This window comes from Engraulis encrasicolus, chromosome 24, assembly GCF_034702125.1.
Source record: "Engraulis encrasicolus isolate BLACKSEA-1 chromosome 24, IST_EnEncr_1.0, whole genome shotgun sequence".
NCBI lineage: Eukaryota > Metazoa > Chordata > Actinopteri > Clupeiformes > Engraulidae > Engraulis > Engraulis encrasicolus.
In genome coordinates, this window is record NC_085880.1 from 29,912,766 (window position 1) to 29,935,265 (window position 22,500).

A 22,500-nucleotide genomic window follows, 5' to 3' on the forward strand; every position below is an offset into this window, starting at 1 on the left:
CAAAAAAATGTGTACTTAAGTGTACTTTAAATATATTTAATTTTCTGAAAGTATATTTTAAGTACACTCTATTTATCAAGTACAGTACTTAAGTATGGTATTTAAAAATATACTTATAGTTTAGTGTATTTTAAATATATTTTAAAATAATTTGTATTATTAAAGTTATGTACTTAAATATAGTTTTATAAAAATATACTGTTAGTGTATTGTATTTTAAATGTATTTTAAGTATATTTGTATTTTAAAAGTAATGTGCTAAGTGTAGTATTGTCAAATATACTATTAGTGTATTATATTTTAAGTGTATTTCAAGTATATTTGTATTTTAAAAGTAATGTGCTAAAGTGTAGCATTATAAAGTATACTATTAGTGTATTACACTTTAAGTGTATTTTAAGTATCTTTGTATTTTAAAAGTTATATACTTAAGTGTAGTATTATAAAATACACTATTAGTGTATTGTATTTAAATTTATTGTAAGTACATTTGTATTTTAAAAGTAATGTGCTTAAGTGTAGTATTGTCAAATATACTATTATATATTGTATTTTAAGTCTATTTTAAGTACATTTGTATTTTAAAAGTAATGTGCTAAAGTGTAGCATTATACAGTGTACTATTAGTGTATTATATTTTAAGTGTATTTTAAGTATCTTTGTATTTTAAAAGTTATGTACTTAAGTGTGGTACTGTTAAATATACTATTAGTATATTCAATTTTAAGTCTATTTTAAGTACATTTGTATTTTAAAAGTAATGTGTTAAAGTATAGTATTATAAAATACACTATTAGTGTATTGTATTTAAGTGTATTTTAAGTGTATTTGTATTTTGAAAGTAATGTGCTAAAGTGTGTGGTATTAGAAAAATATACTATTAGTGTATTGCATTTTAAGTGTATTTTAAGTTATTTTGTATTTCTAAAGTAATGTGCTAAATGTGTGTATATTAAAAAATCTATACTATTAGTGTATTGTAATTTAAGTGTAGTTTAAGTGTATTTGTATTTTTAAAGTAATGTGCTAAAGTTTGGTATTAGAAAGAATATTTGAAACGTACTTTAAGTTAAGTATGATTTTAGTATATTAAGTACACTTGTACAAAGTTTGATTTTATTACCAAAAAGTCAACTTAAAATGTGTTAAAGCTCTACTTAATTATATTATTATATTGTATTTAAGTATACTATAAGTTGTCCCAAAATAACACAACTTAAGTATGTACTTCTGCAGCATGCTATAAAGTGCTTTCTTATGACCTTGAATTAGATTTGTAGCATACTTCAAATAGTTACACTTAACCACATGTTAAAGTACACATTAAACATCTTTTAAAGTGAATTAGTAAGTATATTTAAAATGTACTTACAGTTAAGTATGATTTTAGCATATTAAGTACACTTCTGCAAAGATTGATTTTAGTACCAAAACGTCAGCTTAAAATGTGTTAAAGCTCTACTTAATCATACTTCAAGTGTATTTAAGTATACTATAAGTTGTCCCAAAATAACATTCTTTAAATACACACTTTTGAAGTATATTTTAAATACAAAAATACATACTTATTAAGTATATTAAGTACACTTTTTTTCACCTGGGTACTTTTTTTAACCATCATTTTAGTGTATTTTAACCTAGGCTTATTTATTCATTATGCTTTGTAACATTAAATAACCTTCCACCTTCCATTTTGTTAATGTATTTTCATGGTAAAAAACACCATATTGAAGAGCACAAACAGGTCTTAAAAAGGCATGTAAGGCCTTACCTATTACACTTTTAAGCACAATACTGAAGTATGTACTTAAGTTGTGTTATTAGTGTATTAAGTGCACTTTAAGTGTACTTTTTGGTGCACAAATTAAACATGTAAAAGTGTCTTTAATTCGATAAAAGCATACCACCACCAATGATTTCTAAGTATTATTATTAAATATATAAAAGTATACTTAAAGTGTACTACTCAAGACTATTACTTCAAGAACGTAATTGTGCCTGTTGAAGAACAGGTAGTTGTGGTCTAGTGGTTAGAGTGCAGGTCTGTGGTTCAGTGAGTTGTGGGTTCAAATCCTGGTTGAGGCAGTGGTTGTTGTCTGAAGTGAAGGTGAAAGGAAGGTTCATGTGAATGGCTGATGGTTGTGAACAAGACAATGTACAATGGAAATGAGCAATTCGAGATTATATTAATGTTTTTTTCATATACTTTTGAAATATATTTAAAGTGTACTTAAAATAAATATATTTGAAATGTGCTTAAAGTAAAATCTACTTGTAGTATACTTAAAATACATTTAGAGTCAATACACTTAAAATGTACTTAAAGACCTTGAAATAGATTTGTAGTATACTTAAAATACACTAAACTGCATGCTAAAGTACAAAATAAACATATTTTAAAGTGAATTAGTAAGTATGTTTGAAATGTACTTAAGTTAAGTATGATTTTAGTATATTAAGTACACTTGTACAAAGTTTGATTTTAGTACAAAAAAGTCAACTTAAAATGTGATTAAGCTCTACTTAATATATTTCAAGTGTATTTAAGTATACTATAAGTTGTCCCAAAATAACACAACTTAAGTATGTACTTCTGCAGTATACTATAAAGTACTTTCTCATGACATTGAAATAGATTTCTAATGTACTTAAAATGCACTTATCCGCATGCTAAATTTCACATTAAACACATTTTAATGTGACTTGGTTAGTATACTTATAATGTACTAAAAGTTAAATATATTTTTAGTATATTAAGTACACTTGTACAAAGTTTAATTTTAGTACACAAAAGTGAACTTAAAATGTGATTAAGCTCTACTTAATTATATTTCAAGTGTATTTAAGTATACTATAAGTTGTCCCAAAATAACACAACTTAAGTATGTACTTCTGCAGTATACTATAAAGTACTTTCTCGTGACGTTAAAATAGATTTCTAATGTACTTAAAATGCACTTATCCGCATGCTAAAGTACACATTAAGAACATTATAAGTATACTAACCAAGTCACTTTAAAATGTGTTTAAAGTTAAATATATTTTTAGTATATTAAGTACACTTATACAAAGTTTAATTTTAGTACAAAAAAGTCAACTTAAAATGTGTTTAAGCTCTACTTAATTATATTTCAAGTACATTTAAGTATACTATAAGTTGTCCCAAAATAACATTCTTTAAATACACACTTTTGAAGTACACTTTAAATACAATAAAACGTACTTATTAAGTATATATTAAGTACACTTTTTTTTTACTTGGGTAGTCTATCGCAAATTACATTGTGACTGAAAAACTTGAGATTCTACATAGACCTACACAAAACAAGAAAAAAACTTCCCTTGAAAGAACAGGCAACACGCACAACACAGCGTGTCTGCGAGGAAAGCTTTGTAACACTGTCATAGATTGTAGAATTCCCTGCACAGACTCATTGAGTTTCACACCGTCCACTCTCCCTCTGTTTGGTGTTGCAGCGACTACAAACTAATGACCTGGCTGCCCATAAGGCTACAACTTTAAAAACAATACCGTTGATGATTGTTTTGGAAACGTTTAGTTGTTGCGTGCTGACAGGCTGTAACTCAAAATAGCGAACATGGCGAGACTGACACGTCATTCGCAAATTACAAGCGTCATGTAAACGGCGCATGGATCGGAAAATCAGATCATTGTTGATGCAGATATGATTATAAATGGTGAAAATGAAGGAGGGAATTCCAAAAGGTTAAAGACAAGTAAAGATGCCTTATTTTGGTGCAGCAGCTGTGCAGAGCCAGCACCTAGGCTACATGCAGGCAGCGCCAGGTGTAAAGGCAAAATGGTTGCGTGAGGAATTTAATATCTCTGGATCGGTTTTTTGATCGGCATGTTTTTCCGATCACCGATCAGGCTATTTTTGGCCATTATCGGCCGATCATGATCGGCTGCCGAGCAATCGGAGCACCTCTAATCACAATATAACACGATGAGTCAACTTCCAACAGGGGAGGGGAGTGACAACTTAGACAACCCATAGTCTCTGTGTGCCTGCCGGTTCATCTGTCCCTTGATGTTAACATATTTTCCAGCTGAAACTGGTAGATTCTCTCTCTCTCTCTCTCTCTCTCTCTCTCTCTCTCTCTCTCTCTCTCTCTCTCTCTCTCTCTCTCTCTATCTCTCTCTCTCTCTCTCTCTCTCTCTCTCTCTCTCTCACTCACTCACTCACTCACTCACTCACTCACTCACTCACTCACTCAAGGCAAGGCAAGTTTATTTATATAGCGCATTTCATACACAGGTGCAACTCAATGTGCTTCACAAAGTTAACAAATGTAAATGAAAGGAAAACAGGGAAATGAATTAAAGTAAAAAAAAACATTTAAAACATTAAGATAAAACATAAGGTAAAAATAATAATAAAATAAAACATAAATAAACATAAAACCTTGAAAAACATACGCAGTCTTCAGATTTTAACTGTTCGACGACAGAGGAGTCTGGCCTCCTTTTTTCCGTTTACCTGATAGGGTCTAGAATTGTTAGGGTTTTGTCTTCTCTTATTTTACCGTCTTTTCATTCAATAATTTAAGAAAGCATCTGAGAACAGCTTTGTCTTGAGTCTAGATTTAAAGCTATCAATAGTGGGTGCATTTTTTACGTCATCCGGAAGCTGGTTCCAAAGCTTTGAAGCATAGAAGCTAAAGGCTGCCTCTCCACACTTTGTTTTGACTTTTGGAATCACCAGCAAATTCTTCTCCGTTGACCTTAGTGACCTGGTCGGTGCATACAGCTGAAACATATCCAGTAGATATGTGGGTCCCATTCCATTTAATGATTTAAATACAAGTAGCATTGCCTTAAAATCAATTCTGTAGCTTACTGGGAGCCAATGCAGCGATCTTAAAATTGGAGTAATGTGGTCAAACTTCCTTGTCTTTGTAAGAACCCTTGCAGCCGCATTTTGTACCAGTTGAAGCTGTTTAATGGTCTTATTTGGGAGGCCAGTAAACAGACTGTTACAGTAATCGACTTTACTAGAAATGAAGGCATGTATTAGCTTCTCCAGATCATGTTTAGACATCAGGCCCCTAAATTTAGAGACGTTTTTTATGTGATAAAATGCAGACTTAGTAATAGCTTTCATGTGACTGTTGAAATTTAGGTCACTGTCAATGAGGACCCCAAGATTTTTAACTGTTTCCCTTGGTTTCAGTCCCTTCGTTTCAAGGATAGTAGCAATCTTTTGTCTCCTCTCTTTTCCCAAATTTAATTACTTCAGTTTTTTCTGTGTTCAGCTGGAGGAAATTGTGGGACATCCATTTGTTAATTTGGTCCATGCAATGATAGAGTGATTCAAGGGGGGTGTAGTCATTGGGGGACATAGATAAGTAGAGCTGGGTATCATCCGCATAGCTATGGTAATTTATGGAGTTATTCTCGATAATGTGTCCCAGTGGCAACATATACAGATTGAACAGTAGTGGTCCCAGAATGGAGCCCTGGGGGACCCCACAATCCAGAGACATTGGTGATGAAGTATGTCTTCCAATGGCAACAAAAAAACTTCTTTGTTGTAAGTACGATTTTAACCAGTCGATCACTATGCCCGTAAAGCCAACCCAGTGTTCCAGTCTATGTAGTAGTATAGAATGATTAACTGTGTCGAAAGCCGCACTTAAATCAAGTAGTACCAAGACGGATGATTTGCCAGCATCAGAATTCAATCTTATGTCATTCATAACTTTGAGCCGTTTCAGTGCTGTGGTAGGCACGGAAACCAGATTGAAACTTATCAAAATAGCTATTAGACATTAAAAAGGCAGTTAATTGGTTAAAAACAATTTTCTCTATTATTTTACCCATAAATGGTAGATTGGATATGGGCCTATAGTTGTTTAGTACCAGTGCATCCAGGTTGTTCTTTTTCAGTAAGGGTTTCACAACTGCTTCTTTCAGACAGCCTGGGAATATGCCTGTTTGTAGTGAGATGTTGATGATCTGAAGTACATCTGGTGATATTAGGTGTAAGATGGATTTGAAGAAGACTGTTGGTAGAATATCTAAGTCAGATGTAGAGGAGCTAAGACTTTGTACCGTTCTATTAAGAATGTCCACATCAACTAAATTAAAATTTCTCATGAGGTTAGGATTTAACTTCACCGTAACAAGTTGGTCCGAATCTTGGGTCGGTTGCACATGTGTGAGTATGTTTGTACGTATTTTTTCAATCTTACCTTTGAAAAAGGATGCAAACTCATTGCATTTGCTGACTGAGAGGAACTCTCTTGATTTGGGGGCCTTGCTAGCTTTTCCACAGTGCCAAACAGAACGCGTGCATTATTAATATTTCTGTTAATTATGTCAGAGAAAAAAGATTGTCTAGCTTTAGAAATTTCTTGGTTGTATTTCGAGAGTGTGTGTTTATAGATTTGGTACTGGACTTCAAGTTTGGATTTACGCTACTGTCTTTCAGCCCTCCTGCATTCTTGCTTTAGCAATATAACTGTGGGATTCATTCTCCAAGGGGCTTTTTTATGTCCCACTGTTTTGATTTTTTCGGGGGCAATAACATCCATAATATGGGTCATCCTTGCATTAAAATTAACCATGAGATCATCAGCATTCTCTGAAGTTTGACTTTGGATCTCTGAAAGTGCTTGCTGAAAGAGTGAGGCTGTCTCACAGTTGATTATACGTTTTTTGACTGTAACAGATTCCCTTTGAACATGAGGGTACATAGAAACATCCGAAAATATGCAGTAATGGTCAGAAAAGCCATAGTCTTTGACACTAGCACAAGCATTGAAGCCTTTTGTTATTATTAGGTCTAGAGTGTGACCTTGGTTGTGTGTTGGTCCTGTTACATGCTGTGTAAGGCTAAAAATGTCAATAAGACTTAAAAATTCCTTAGCATAGACATTCTCTAAGTCGTTCACGTGAAAATTGAAGTCGCCTGTTATAAAAAGGCTTTCATAGTCCACACAAACATTCGACAACAGCTCACCAAATTCCTCTAAGAAGAGTGGTGCAGAAAGTCTTGGAGGTCTGTAGATAGTTAATAACAGTATGTCGGAAGAACATTTTAGAACTGCAGCTAAGTATTCCAAAGATGAAAATTTACCTAGTGCTGTCTTTTGACATTGAAACAGTGCCTTGAAAATAATTGCTATCCCCCCTCCCTGTTTATTCTGCCTTTCTGTACTAATGAAATGAAAGTGTGGCGGGGTTGCTTCTATAAGTGTGATAGAACTAGTGGATTTTTCCAGCCATGTTTCAGTTAAAAATAAAAAATCAAGGTTGTGGGTACAGATAAACTCATTGACAATAAAAGGCTTGTTCCTTAGAGACCTGGCATTCTGTAAAGCTAATTTAACATTGAGCATTGGAGGCATTTCCACTGTGGTATCCTGAGTGAGTTTTTCACTCACTCACTCACTCACTCACTCACTCACTCACTCACTCACTCACTCACTCACTCACTCACTCACTCACTCACTCACTCACTCACTCACTCACACACACACACACACACACACACACACACACACACACACACACACACACACACACACACACACACACACACACACACACACACACACACACACGTACATTAAACTAGTGTGTGTGTGTGTGTGTGTGTGTGTGTGTGTGTGTGTGTGTGTGTGTGTGTGTGTGTGTGTGTGTGTGTGTGTGTGTGTGTGTGTGTGAGAGAGAGTACCCATTTGTACCTGTGTGTGTGTGACAGTGAAGTAACGCTGTCCAGAAAGTTCTAGCCATTTCCCATCCCTCCCGTGGCTCTGCTGTCATTAAACTTCATAATTGAGTTGTGCAGATAGGACCCCCATTTTGACAGCAGCAGTCTGCCCTTGACGACCTTCTGCTTACACCTGTGTTTACTTGGCAACACTTCTTGTGTTCCGGTGGTACCTCCACCAACCCCCCACCCCCTTTTGACCCGGCGTCTCTGTGACACCAAGGTAGGGATAGGTGGAACCAGATGTAAACACATAATCACCACGGCAACAGATGAGATGCAATTAGCTGCTCATCTGCATGTTGTTGCTAATGAAGCTGTCGATTGGAGATTAGCGCTCTGGGTGTTGAGAGTGGGGGTGCTGGGGGTGGTGTGTGTGTGTGTGTGTGTGTACGCTTGTGTGTGAGTGTGTGTAGTAGAGTGTTTGCGTGTGTGTGTGTGTGTGTGTGTGTGTGCGTGTGCGTGTGCGTGTGCGTGTGCGTGTGCGTGTGTGTGTGTGTGTGTGTGTGTGTGTGTGTGTGCGTGTGTGTGTGTGTGTGTGTGTGTGTGTGTGTGTGTGTGTGTTGTCTTGATTGGAGATTAGAGTGCAGTTGAGCTCACATTAACACCAAGTGATTACATGTTTGCAAACAGGAACATCATCATCACAAGAAAAGCAACAAGAGAGAGAAAGAGACGGAGATAGAGATGAGGGAGCGTGGGATATGGGAGAGACACTACTCTTTAACAAGAAATATGTCACGACTGTAGCTGTATCCTGTTTTGTGTGGCAACTTCCCACCGTGTGTGTGTGTCTGTTTGTGTCAGTGTGTGAGAGAGGGAGAGGGAGAGGGAGGGGAGAGAGAGAGACAGAGAGACAGAGAGACAGACAGACAGACAGACAGACAGAGGAGACAGAGACAGAGTGTGTCTGTGTCTGTGTGTGCATGTCAGTGTGAGGGTGTGTGTCAGTGTAACAGTGTGTGCATGTGCCTGCGTGCATGTGTATCTACTTGTGGATCTCCTATCTGTTTCTGTTTTGCAGTGACCATTCTTACATCAGAAAACCTCTGTGTGCTTGCGTGTGTGGGTGTGCGTGTGAGCGTTTGTGTGTGCGTATGTGTACTTGTTATACCACTATTGTGAGGAGCACAACCTGACATTTCACCTTTGCTGTGAGGACATCTGTGGTCGTGAGTTGTTGTTCTGTTGTTAATGAAAAAATGAAAGTGCAAAAACATTTGTTTACTGACAGGTCGGGATTAGGGATTGTTTTGGACAGGACACAGGGCACATTCACTAGTTTTGAATGCTCATAAAAATATATTAGAGCCAATGGAAGGTCCTCAGAAGGATGGGTGTGTGTGTGTGTGTGTGTGTGCGTGTGTGTGTGTGTGTGTGTGTGTGTGCGTGTGTGTGCGCGTGTGTGTGCGCGTGTGTGTGCGCGTGTGTGTGTGTGTGTGTGTGTGTGTGTGTGTGTGTGTGCACGCGCGTGTGTGCGCGTGCATGTGTGCGCGTGCGTGTGTGCGCGTGCGTGTGTGCGTGTGCGTGTGCGTGCGCGTGTGTGCGTGTGCGTGTGCGTGTGTGTGTGCGTGTGCGTGTGCGTCTGTGTGTGTTTGTGCGTGTATGTGTGTGTATGTGTATGTGTATGTGTGTGTGTATGTTTATGTGTATGTGTGAGTGTGTGAGTATACACCTTCATCTACTTGACACCAAACCTGAAGAGATACAGGATGCGTCATCACATCACAGGAGCGAGGCTTTCATTGAATATCAATGAAACACCTTTAGATCTCTCACTCTTTCTCACGCTCCACCTCTCCTCCTCTCCTCTCCTCCTCCTCCCTCCTCTCCTCCAGTTTCCTGTCTTGTTTTGCTCTGTCATGTGTGTGTGTGTGTGTGTGTGTGTGTGTGTGTGTGTGTGTGTGTGTGTGTGTGTGTGTGTGTGTGTGTGTGTGTGTGTGTGGGTTCACTAATCATATGATATGGTAATTAATTACACTTTTCCTGTATTTTTTCCTGTATTCATTTTGATTTGCAGTTTGGAGGTAGAGGCGAGAGAGAGGGAGAGACAGAGAGAAAGAGAAAGAGAGACTTATACATTCTAGCTGCTAGTGAATTGGTACGTTTACATGAGGCATTTAAATCCGATTTAACTCACTTTAAATCTCATTAAAACTTAATTCCACTTTAAAAACATCATGTAAACACTTACCGAACAGGATTTAAGTTTATTCCGATTTAAACTTAAGTCCGATTAAAGTGGGTGGTTTATTCCTCTTTTAAATCCGATTAAACACATTCCTCTGTCATGTAACCTTTTAATCAGAATTACAATAAATCCGGTCGTTCCACGCATGCTCGTTGACCACACGATGGCGCCAAGAGCCCGTGCTCTTTGTCAGTGAGAAAAAGATGGCGGCACTTCCTGTTGATTTTCACATGAAAGTTTTGCTTAATTTAAAGTCCCTAAGCGACTATAAATGTTGTGGCTTCCATATATTGATGTAAAAGTGCCCCACGAAGTAATTAAGCACAACAAAGTTACTCCACATCACCCTTTCACCAGTTCGTTTTTCTAAGCTAGGAGGGTGCTAACTAGCATTTGAAAGAACCAGACCCAAAGGGGATTTTACCAGCCTTGAGTCCACTGAGGGAATTCATTTTCGGGCTGAAGATAAGCTTGTGTCCCAGTAGTTCCCCGGAGGTTTGGCGACCACGCCCCCACGCCTTATTTGGCTCACTCAGCACGTGCGTCCTCAGTCCAATCGCAATGCTTTATTTTCCCCAGACGTTTAATCGCATTTAAGTGAAATTGCCATGTATACAGGTCGCAAAATAACTCTTAATCCGATCTACTTAAATCTGATCTATTAGATCCGATTCAAAAACATCATGTACACGTAGCAAATGAGAATAGTTGAGAGTAATTAGAGTAGATACTGAGTGGAATATGGGAGAAACAGAACACCTGTCCTAACCTGTCCGCTCTCTTCTTCATCTGAGATAGAGGAAGCAGAGGAAAGAGAGGGAGAAGGGGAGGAGAAAGAATTGAGAGAGAGAGAGCAAGAGAGAGAGAGAGAGAGAGAGAGAGAGAGAGAGAGAGAGAGATGAGGAGAGAGAGAGAGAGAGAGAGAGAGAGAGAGAGAGAGAGAGAGAGAGAGAGAGAGAGAGAGAGAAAAGGGGGGGGGGGGGGAGATGGAAGGAGTGGGAGCTGAAAGGAGAGGTGGATTGAATGTCACATTGAGGAAGGAGAGGAGGCACATGGAGAAGGGAGAGAGAGTGTAGCTGCCAGGGATTATCAGCTGCTCTCCTCCTTTTCTGGAGCAGAGGAGCGAGGAAGCAGTTAAAAGAAGGAGTGGTAGAGAGAGGAGGAGGAGATGTTAAGAGGGGGGGCAGGAAATGGAGAGAAAAACATGTAAGTTAAGAGAAAGATGAAAATGGTCTGTGTACACAGTAAATTCTGCAGTGTTCATTTAACACTTAGAGAGTTGATTTGACATCATTTGGACTTAAATGAACTCCTTAAGTATGGAATTAACACCATAACATTTACTGTGTAGCAAAGGGGAGTGGAGTTGTCCTGCTGGGACTCAAAACCGGAGCTTCTGAGGTACCATACTGGGACTCGGTGCCCAGTACACTGACCAAAGAGCCAGGCTCAATGGCATGACAGTCAGGGCCCACTCACAACCCTAGTGTAATGTTCCCGTAAATAATGGCCTTTCCAACAACTGCTGGTCCAAGTTCATGTGGTTTATTTCTCTTCAATATATATTACATAAATCTGGTACCACCGTAAGGAATTGGTAGCACTTACGGGTTCATTAGGCTCTGACTGCTCTTAGAATCTTGAAATCATAACAGCGGCAACAAACATAACAATAGAATCATAGAACCAAACAATAGAACAAATCAATTATAGAACCACTGACTACTGGGTTCTTTACACCTAGTGATGGCCTCTTTATCAAACTCTGTAATAGGGGGTGATCTGTGTTAACGCACCATACCATAAAGTGGGCTGCATGGCCATGGGGACTTGGGTTCAAATCTGGACTGGCTCATTTCCCAACCCTAACCCATCTCTCTCTCCCACTCACTTTTTGTAGGGAAGTCATGGGTAAGCGGTTAGGGCCCCCATACTCAAATAGCGGCCCGCGGGCCACTTGTGGCCCGCGGGGCATCTATTTGTGGCCCTCGAATAATTTTGAAAAATTTAAAAAAAAAATAAAAAAAAAAAATTTTTTTTTTTTTTTTGGTCCGATCGCGCTGCCGGCTCTTATTTTGAAATCGCGCCACAGACGCTGGGAAGATGCGTGCCGTGTCTCCGCCCCCTCAATCAGTTTCTCCCTGCTGGCTCCAAACAGAAGTGACTATGAGGGTGCCAGAGGCTGTTGTGAGGTAGACTACAGAAGGGAAGGACGGTAGAACTTGTAAATAAATTATTTACAAAGTTCTCTTTGCCTCGTTTTTGAAAGTAATGGTCCACATTTCATTGCATACAGTGTGTTAGGACTTCGAATTGGTTTAGCACTAGCTGTAGCTAGTTGCTAACACAAATGAAGGCAAATTATGTTTGAGCTCTGCTGGCAGCTAACTAGGGGTAGCCTACTTAAAAACGAATTGCTTGATTAACTTTTCACACTTTTAAACAGTCCCCAAATAGTTCGTTTGGAAAGCTAAGCCCCTCATAAGATTTCAAACAAAGTTATGAGCAACTTGATGATTTATTATTGGCTGTTGCATTTAATCAACATGGCATCAATGTGCCATTTTCTTGTTGGCAAAACCTGGTGTCCTCCTATCTACGTGTCCTCTTTGTTGGGTCCATTATTGCCTCTGATTCTCATTATGCATGTGAGAGCTGCATAAACAAAGTCATAATAAGCAACATTTGTTTGAAAAGTGTTATGTTCAGGCTTATTGGTTTTCTCACTAAGAAATAAATGTTTAAAAAAATACTGAAGGGTGGGTGGCAATGACAGCAAGGCAGGCACCTCACCCCACAGTGCTCCAGAAAAATGCAGGCCCTTTATGAGAGAAATGTTCTCCCATCCTGTCACTGGAAACTATCTATATCTGCTGTGGGTGTGAGTGCGTGTGTTTTGTGATAACAAAGGCCTTATCATTTTTATTTATTTTTTTATTTTTTTTTTTTGGTGGGGGTCTTGTCAGCCCGGCCCGGCCCTTTATTGGGAGGAATTTTGAAAAACTGGCCCTCGGGGACTTTTAATTGAGTACCCCTGGGTTAGGGCATCGGACTTGTAGCTCAAAGGTTGCCGGTTCGACTCCCGACCCGCCAGGTTGGTGGGGGAGTAGTTAACCAGTGCTCTCCCCCATCCTCCTCTATGACTGAGGAACCCTGAGCATGATACAGTCCTGCCACTTGGAGCGCTATTGGGGGCTGCCCCTTTGCACGAGTGAGGCAGTTTGCACTTGTGTTGTGGAGTGCTTTGTCACAATGACAATGGGAGCCTGAGTTTCCCAGTTGGGCTTTCACTTCACTTCACTTCCCTTCACAGCCCATCAACATCTCATCAAAAATAAAAAAGTAAAAAATAATAGTTAAAAAAAATAGTAATAAATGCGCTGTAATGAAAACATATGGCTTTATAAACTAAGCTGGGCAAATCATTTGAAAACAAAACAAAACAAGCAAAATTCCCATCGCATACCGGCCTGCCGGACACTCCAGTACCATCTGCCATCCACCACTTGTTTCAAACAGCAGCCCCCATAAGGGCCCTGGAGGTAGACGAGACAAGTGTTGCGCGTCACAAATATGATTTCGGCCTGCTCGGATGTCTCACTGCCTGCTGTGTTTATCAGACAGTGTCATACAGCACATGATGTATTCAAACTGAGCAGAAACTCTGAATTTTGTATTTTTTGTCTTTTGTCATTCGTGACTCGTGCCTTTTTTCCCACGTTTTTTAGGTTGTCATAGAAACCGTGTTATGTTCTGGTCTATTTCTGATCTGATTCTGGTAGCAGAAGTGGACCTGGAACATTGTGTCCGTCAATAGTCATCAGCTCTTCACTTTAACTGCTAAACAAGACATTGTCAGTAAAAAAATATATTATGCTAGAGTTTTGGCTCAGTTACCTTAAAGCAGTGGTTCTCAAACTTTTCCCATCATTCCCCCCTTCGGAGGGTCTGAATGCTTCCGAGCCCCCCCAACCCAAGCAACAGCAGTACTCGTGCAGACTGATTTTACGCTGCGCTGTGCAGAATCAAAGGAAAGGTGACTGGTGAGATAAAACAAAGGGGGACTGCAGTGGAATGCAGATATGTGTTAATTTCCTGTATGATAAATAATAAAGTTTATAATTATGTGTATAATGCTGGCGAGACAGGAAATCATTTCCTTGGGGGGAAAAAACGCCCAAATCAGATGTCACAAGCCCCCCCTGCAATGCCTCCGCGCTCCCCCAGGGGGGCTTGCGCCCCACTTTGAGAAACACTGCCTTAAAGTGTTTTTCATCGATATGACAGATGATAGACCTGTGCACATTAACCCATTTTAGCCTGAGCCCTTTTTGGGAAAAGGTGCCCTCTCCCTATTAAAACCTAAATATCTCAGCCTCGGAAGCAAATAAAAACATGAAATCAGTTGCATTTAAAAGCTAGAACCTTCATTTTGCACTAGTGTGTGTTCATTCAGCTCTAACATACCCACATTTTTAATAAAACAGAAGAACCTGAATGTAGTGTATATGTCGCTCTAGGACACCTTGGGTTAATTATTTATTTTGTCGCCTGAGCCGTCCAGCATGCAGATAATGTGCTGACAACTTTCTTTTCTGAGCACTGACACTCGTGGCCTCATTTTAAAAGATTGTCCTTTGTGCCAAATCAGTGGGAGATGACATAGTGCCATTAATCTTGTTATAATGAACAATGGCCTGTCTCCACCTGCTTGCAGCCTCTCACCTCTCCACGCCTCCTAATATGCCTACTTTATTCCTCTTAAGTCTGCCAAGCCACCATCTCCACGGCCCTGGGTCCAGCAGTTTAGCATACACAACCTATGAAGTTTTCAAAGTGTTTGGCTCCACTTCCACGTTGTAAAAGAAGTTGGGGGGGAAGCAAAAAAGCATTTCATATTGTCTTCAATCACACAGCCCATAGCCTCTTCCCCCCCCCCCCCCTCTCTCACACACGCACGCACACACACACACACACACACACACACACACACACACACACACACACACACACACACACACACACACACACACACACACACACACACACACACACACACACACACACACACACACACGCAATGGACAAGCCTCAGTTGTTTATCATCTGTGTGCTTCTGTAGACTGTTAAAGTGACCTCCAAAAACCTTTTAACGAGGATATCAACCCAAACTGATGTTGACCACTCCATCGTCTCAATCTCCTCAGCTGTGGGTGTGCATTCACGCACGCACCCACGTAACTGTATGCACATATGTGTACACATGAGTGTGTGGATGCGTGTGTGAGTGTGTGGATGCATGTGTACGTATGTGTGTCCATGGTGTGTGCGTTCATGCAATTTAGATGCCGCATATAATAGTGTTTGAAAGTTTTCCACCCTGTTGCGCACACACACACACACACACACACACACACACACACACACACACACACACACACACACACACACACACACACACACACACACACACACACACACACACACACACACACACACACACACACACACACAATCATCCCTATGATCAAACTGACTACCAGAGACAATCACTCAGAGAAAGTGTGTGTGTGTGTGTGTGCTTGCGCGTGTGCGTGCATGTGTGTGTGTGTGTTTGAGTGTTTGAAAGATAGAACGAGAGAGATAGACAGGCAGATAGACAAACAGGCAGATCAAATGACAGACAAGCAGACAGACAGAAGGCAAAGGAGGTCTTGCCAAAACCCAAAACCCAAAACCCACTCCTCTCCTTTAGTCAAGTTTTCCATCCCGGGCAGTAGAAGATAAAATATAGGTTTGTGTGCGGGTGTGTGTGTGTGTGTGTGTGTGTGTGTTTGTGTTTGTGTTTGTGTTTGTGTGTGTGTGTGTGTGTGTGTGTGTGTGTGTGTGTGTGTGTGTGTGTGTGTGTGTGTGTGTGTGAGAGAGAGAGAGAGAGAGAGAGAGAGAGAGAGGAGAGAGAGAGAGGAGAGAGAGAGAGAGAGAGAGAGAGAGAGAGAGAGAGAGAGAGAGAGAGAGAGAGAGAGAGAGAGAGAGAGAGAGAGAGAGAGAGAGAGAGAGAGAGAATGCACATGTGTGTGTGTGTGTGTGTGTCGTGTGTGTGTGTGTGTGTGTGTGTGCTCGCGCGTGTGTGCGCGTGCGTGCATGCGTGCGTCCGTCCGTGATAACAGTTATCTGTCAGTCTTCCACAACAGCAGGAAATGAGAGGAGAGGGAATCACTGAGCTCCATCTATGACAGTGTCTCTAATGAGACATATAGCATGCACACACACGCACGCACGCACGCACGCACGCACGCAAGCAAGCAATCACGTACGCACGAAACACTTGTTTGGATTCAATTCTACAAATTCTTGTCATCTCTAAACCGTTTGTGTGTGTAATGTGTAGTGTTATGTGTGGTGTACGTATGTATTACAATATATTTGACTTAATGTAATACTGTATCACACGTCTGAGTAATAATAGGTGAAAAGTGTGTTCTATTCGATATCCTATATATAAATCAATAACTAAAACAGTTCTGGAGATCGTGTAGTAGGAGCGCCATCTGGTGGTTGTAATAGTAAGTGCACTGCTATGGTGGGAAAGAGCTTGCCTGATTTTCATAGACTTCAGATTATGTACCGCAATTCTGGTCTGGCCAGGACTATAGCGATTACTATTTCCAAATGGCCTGGTTAACCCGCCTCCCTCGGCTTTCTACTGGTTGAGGACTGTGCCGAAGAGGCAGGAAATGAGTGGGGAGAGAGAGGGGAAGGGTCAACAAAGGAGCTTGGATTGGAATTGAACCTGGGTCACCAGCATAGTGGAGTGGCACCTTAGGTCATTGAGTCACCCCGCACTCCCCCTCCACACCCTCTCCCATGACTTTATTTTAACTGTTCATTCTGTGTGTGTGTGTGTGTGCGTGTGTGTGTGTGTGTGTGTGTGTGTGTGTGTGTGTGTGTGTGTGTGTGTGTGTGTGTGTGTGTGTGTGTGTGTGTGTGCTTGTGTATGTGTGATTGTGCTTGTGTGTGTGCGTGTGTTCAGTTTGTGTTCTGTCGTGAGTGTAAGGAGGAATATCACGAGGGTTCATGTCGACAACGCTTCACTGCAGGATCTTCAAACACAGCTCAGGTAATTAAGATTCTTCATTTGTCTCATTCGCACTCTTCTACAGTCCTGAAACTCACTATTTAACACACTGACTAACACACTCGGACACTCTTTCAACCGTATAAACTCATTCTTACACTGTGTTCCGAATTGTTATGCAAATTACATTTTTTCTCGAATTTCCAAATATACACTGACAGACATGCTAATGCTTCTAATTTACAAAATGACCATTTTCAGGTCTTCACAACACCTCGTAGCTTTGTTCTCTCTTTTGCACAATAATTTGGAACAGTGCATTTTAAGTTTTTTATTAAAATCATCATCATTGAAAGGTTCGTTCAAAAACATTTGATTTATACTCTAACGGTAGATGACTTGAAATTTATGATGACTGTCATTTATATCGTCCATTTAGAAAATTCTGTGAAAAATGTCATTTGCATAATAATTTGGAACACAGTGCACTACACACAGTTCCCAACACTTTTATACCCATTCAAATGGTCAACACCCTTACTAACAGGCAACATTACTGACACTATTTATTAGCAGCAAGACTTTGTTTTGGTGCTTGAAAATATTTGAACACATTGCAAGCACCAAGAAGAAGTCCAGTTCCTTGCAATTACCAGTACTCACTTCAGTTAACCTGGATGAGGAGGAACCTTTAGAGCAGTGATTCTCAAAGTGTGGTCCGGGGACCACTTGTGGTCCGCGACAGAGCTCAGGTGGTCCGCGAGGGGATCTCTACTTGTCCAAGACAAGCTAGCAGTATACTATATTTGTAACATTATTACAAAGCTAAACATAGCTGAAGTATTATTTTCACCACAACAGGATGGGCTTGTGATGTGAATAATAAGTGGTATCATTAGCAGTGTCAAATAAGCAGCCCTTAACTGTCAATTCAGTTGGCAGGTGGTCCCTGGACATTTTTGGGGGGACAAAGAGGTCCTCTGTCTGAGATAGGTTGAGAAACACTGCTTTAGAGACATTTTCAGACACTGCCAAGACACGCTCTCACTTCACTTCTCAGACACTCTTTCAAACACTTGAACTCACTCTTACACACACAGAGTCTCCATTAAGACTCTCGCACATTCATATACTCACTCAAGTACACTCTCAGACTCTTACTGCACCTGGACTCTCTCACACTCTCCTACTTACATATTTAGGCACTGATTGGTCCAATTAAGCTCACTTAATCATAATTGTGGTGGTAGTGATATTGATGTTGATGATGAGGATGATGACAATGTTCATTGTCAGAGTTCTGTGGTAGATGAGATGTATTTGATGTTAATGATGGTGATGTAGTAACAACAATGATGGTGGTGGTGGTGGTGATGTTAATGATGAGGATAATCGTGATGGTGTTGATGTTCATTCTCCTTCGTCAGGGGTGTGTGGTTGATGAGGATTAAGATGGTGATGATGATGATGGTGATGTTCATTGCTCTTCGTCAGGGGTATGTGGTGGATGAGGAGGCGGCTCTTCGTGCCCGCTGGGATCAGGCCTCTCAGCAGACCATAGATGAGACCACACGGCCCTGTCCCAAATGCAAAGTCCCCGTCGAGAAAAGCGGTACGCCCACTCCTTACACTGTGCTGCACATAATAGATTCAGTATTGTGTCTGTATGTACAATATCTGTATAGGCCTGTATAGCCTAGAAGTAGAGTAGTAGCTATTTTGTTCATCCTGACAAGAAGGCGGAAGCAGTGAACACGCACGCGCGCACGCACGCACGCACGCACGCACGCACGCGCTCACACACACACACACACACACACACACACACACACACACACACACACACACACACACACACACCACATTACACAACACACACACACACACACACACACACACACACACACACACACACTCTGTCTCTCTCTCTGTCTCTCTGTCTCTCTCTCTCTATCTCTCTCTCTGTCTCTCTTTCTGTCTCTCTCTCTGTCTCTCTTTCTGTCTCTCTCTCTCTCTCTCTCTCCTTCTCTCTCATTTATCTCATGGTCTCTCTGTGTTTCCTCCGCAGGTGGCTGTATGCACATGGTGTGTCCGCGTGCCCAGTGCAAGTTTGAGTGGTGCTGGCTCTGCCGGGTGGAGTGGAACAGGGAGTGCATGGGGAACCACTGGTTTGGATGACATGAGTCACTCACACCATGGAAACAGGCAGGCAGACAAGCAGACAGAGACAGACACACACAAGGGGAAAGCAGACAGACAGACACTAGGGGGGAACAGACAGACACTAGGCTGGAAATCAACAATGCACAAAAATATGAATATGTGCAAAGGTCCTTTGTAACGCACAGTTTGAAATACACGTACACACTTAAGTGAAAGTCAACAAACAATAATTCTCAGGTCAGAATCCCTTAAATTCACCTCACAGAAAGCATACTGTACATTCATGATTGCAGAATTTCACCCAACAACACAAAAACAATGGAAATGAGCCCATGTGACAATCGCTCACAGTTCGGTTACAGTTGTAGGCTGCATTGCATCTCACACAGATGATTTTGTTTTTGTGTATTTATAAAGGGATTTATTTATTAAAGTCCTTTAAGGCAGCTCACAGCAACACCACACACACACACACACACACACACACACACACACACACACACACACACACACACACACACACACACACACACACACACACACACACACACACACACACACACACACACACACACACACACACACACACACACACACACACACACACACACAGAATTATGAATGAGAAAAGTGTGCCATTGTATTATGTGCAGTAAGTCCTGTATCAAGAGGAAATACCAATCATGTTTTAAAGACTATCTGTATGCCTTGGTGTTAAATGTATGTACTACATTCACTACGCACATGAAATAAATATTTTAATTTCCTTACTTTCTTATCTGTTTCTGCTTCCTTTCTACTTCCATCTGTGTGTGCGTGCGTGTGTGTGTGCATATGCATGTGTTTAAGTTTGTTTGTCTAGATCAGGGGTGTCAAGCTCAAATTGACGTATGGCCAAAATCAAAATCTGCAACGAAGTCGCGGGCCGAACTAAAAAAATTATATTACAAAATGGACTAAAATTGTTCATGTATGCACTTCATACTCATAGTTAACTTTTGCATAAACTCTTTCCCATCATATTTGTCAGTTAAAATGTATCTGCACATCCTGTGACACAGCAAATTTCATGTTCAAGTCATGTTACGCTATACATTAATGGTGTATGTGGGCCAACTGTAATACATCATTTGAAATGATCTCGCGGGCTGAATGAAATGGCTCTGCGGGCCAAGTTTGCCCCCCCCCCCCGGACTTGAGTTTGACATCCCTGGTCTAGATGTATAGAGGTTCAGTAGTTTGCTGTGACATTACAGAACAAGTCACACAGGACCCACTTTATTGGACAAGTTTGTTTCTATTGTATGAGATTCATATTTTAAAATATATTGTTGTGCTTTTCTTGCATTTAATGGACAGGACAGTTTGAGAGGTGACAGAAAAGCAACGGGAGAGGGAGACGGGGAAGGATCAGGAAATAACATGGGGCCGGAACCAAGGTCCCCAGCGTAGCAGTACAGTGCCTTAGCTGTTGGAGCCAGGGCCAAGGCCTGCATTAGAATTCTGTTATTGTGACAGCCATAGTGGTGTAGGTGCCATTAGTCAGATTGGCGCTGTCATACTGCCTCTGTTTTCTTGTCTATTTGGCTACTAGCAGTCCTAAGGTTTGACTAAAGGCCCAATGTCCTTTTGCAATGTTTTTGCAACTGAAATTCTTTTTAGGAGCTTGGAGCTTCTTTGGTCACACACCAAAATTCTGTCCATTTGCCTACAACTTGTAGCCCGCTGGGTAATTTGGCCTTAGCTTTAAAACAACTTACAGGGGGACTCACACATTTTGATGAATTGTGGTTCAGGTGCAGATATTCCTCTGTGGGGTTACCTTGAAACAACAAATTAAGGCTTGGAAAGACCCAAACTTTTTCATAAAAATAACTGGCACTTTTCAACATTTGTGTCCTATTACTCGCGAATGGGGAACTGCATCGCTGTGCTATCAAAATGACGACCTGTGTTTGTTGTTATCTCTTTGCTGTATCACCAAGGGATAATGTATCATAACAGACTGGAGCAGCATGTGCAGTACCACCACACCGTCAAGCCCAACTCCTTGGTGGTAGTCTCATATCTCTCCATGCATCTCCACAGACTCAGGTGTGTATGTATAATCACTATTCCCTCTTTCTGTGTTTGTCTGTCTGTGTAGATTACAATTCCTAAAGAACCTACGGTGACTTGCATAGACTTGTTCAGAGTATGTCGTTCATGGTGAGGTTCACAACACACAGTCACAACAGTGTTTCCCACAGACCGTCACCCAGAGGCATTGTGTGGTGCAAGGGGCTCTGATGAGACATCCATGCTTGATGGATATAGCCTGCCCTAATTGAAAATAATAATGAAATTATTATTATTATTATTATTATTATTATTATTATTATTATTAATATGACTATTACTTTCATTATTATTATTATTATTATTATTATTATTATTATTATTATCATTATTATCAGTTGGATATAACCTAGCTGTGGAAATTCTGAGGGCATAGCATACGATAGCCACCAGATGGTATTGTTGAGGCATTTTCTTTTTCCTTTATTTTCCTGGCGTATTCAATAGGGCAGCGGTGGAACGAGACAGGAAATTGGTATGAGAGGGAGTGGGTGGAATTCGGAAATGACCGCTGGTCACATTCAAACTTAGGGGCCCATAGGAAGGCTTCCATTCACACCCTACGGCAGACTTTTACATGTGGTCGCACATGTTACATACAGTACAAGGGGCGTAGGGGAGAGAGTGACTGTGTGTGTGTGTGTGTGTGTGTGTGTGTGTGTGTGTGTGTGTGTGTGTGTGTGTGTGTGTGTGTGTGTGTGTGTGTGTGTGTGTGTGTGTGTGTGTGTGTGTGTGTGTGTGTGTGTGTGTGTGTGTGTGTGTGTGTGTGTGTGTGTGTGTGTGTGTGTGTGTGTGTGTGTGTGTGTGTGTGTGTGTGTGTGTGTGTGTGTGTGTGTGTGTGTGTGTGTGTGTGTGTGTGTGTGTGTGTGTGTGTGTGTGTGTGTGTGTGTGTGTGTGTGTGCGTGTGTGTGTGTGTGTGTGCGTGTGTGTGCGTGTGTGTGTTGCATCTGTGCTTCACAGGAGGCTCAGATGTCTGAAATGTGGGCAACCCCAACCATGCAAGTGTGCACACACTTTATGACTATCTGACCATATCCTAAATCCCATCCTACATAACCATATTTAGATGATAAATAAAAGAACTGTCTTAAATCTTAAATGTGCACATTTAAGACATCTGTCTCCTTAAAACGTACCTCATGTCTGCTCCTTGTGTTCTTGTGTGCTACATGTAGGCTATAAGTAGATGTCTGTCTGTGAGGGCTGGGTGCGTC

General features: G+C 40.7%; 1 protein-coding gene across 1 annotated transcript in view; it reads left to right on the forward strand.

Annotated features, from left to right (window-relative positions):
• Positions 1-19,938, forward strand: part of prkn (parkin RBR E3 ubiquitin protein ligase) — a 124,285-nt gene extending 104,347 nt beyond the window's left edge. The window contains exons 10-12 of the mRNA XM_063190836.1: positions 16,961-17,047; positions 18,500-18,617; positions 19,074-19,938. Coding sequence (XP_063046906.1) covers positions 16,961-17,047; positions 18,500-18,617; positions 19,074-19,183 — 315 coding nt within the window. The 3' untranslated portion in view covers positions 19,184-19,938. The remainder of the gene's footprint in view (positions 1-16,960; positions 17,048-18,499; positions 18,618-19,073) is intronic.
• Positions 19,939-22,500: the final 2,562 nt, after the last annotated feature.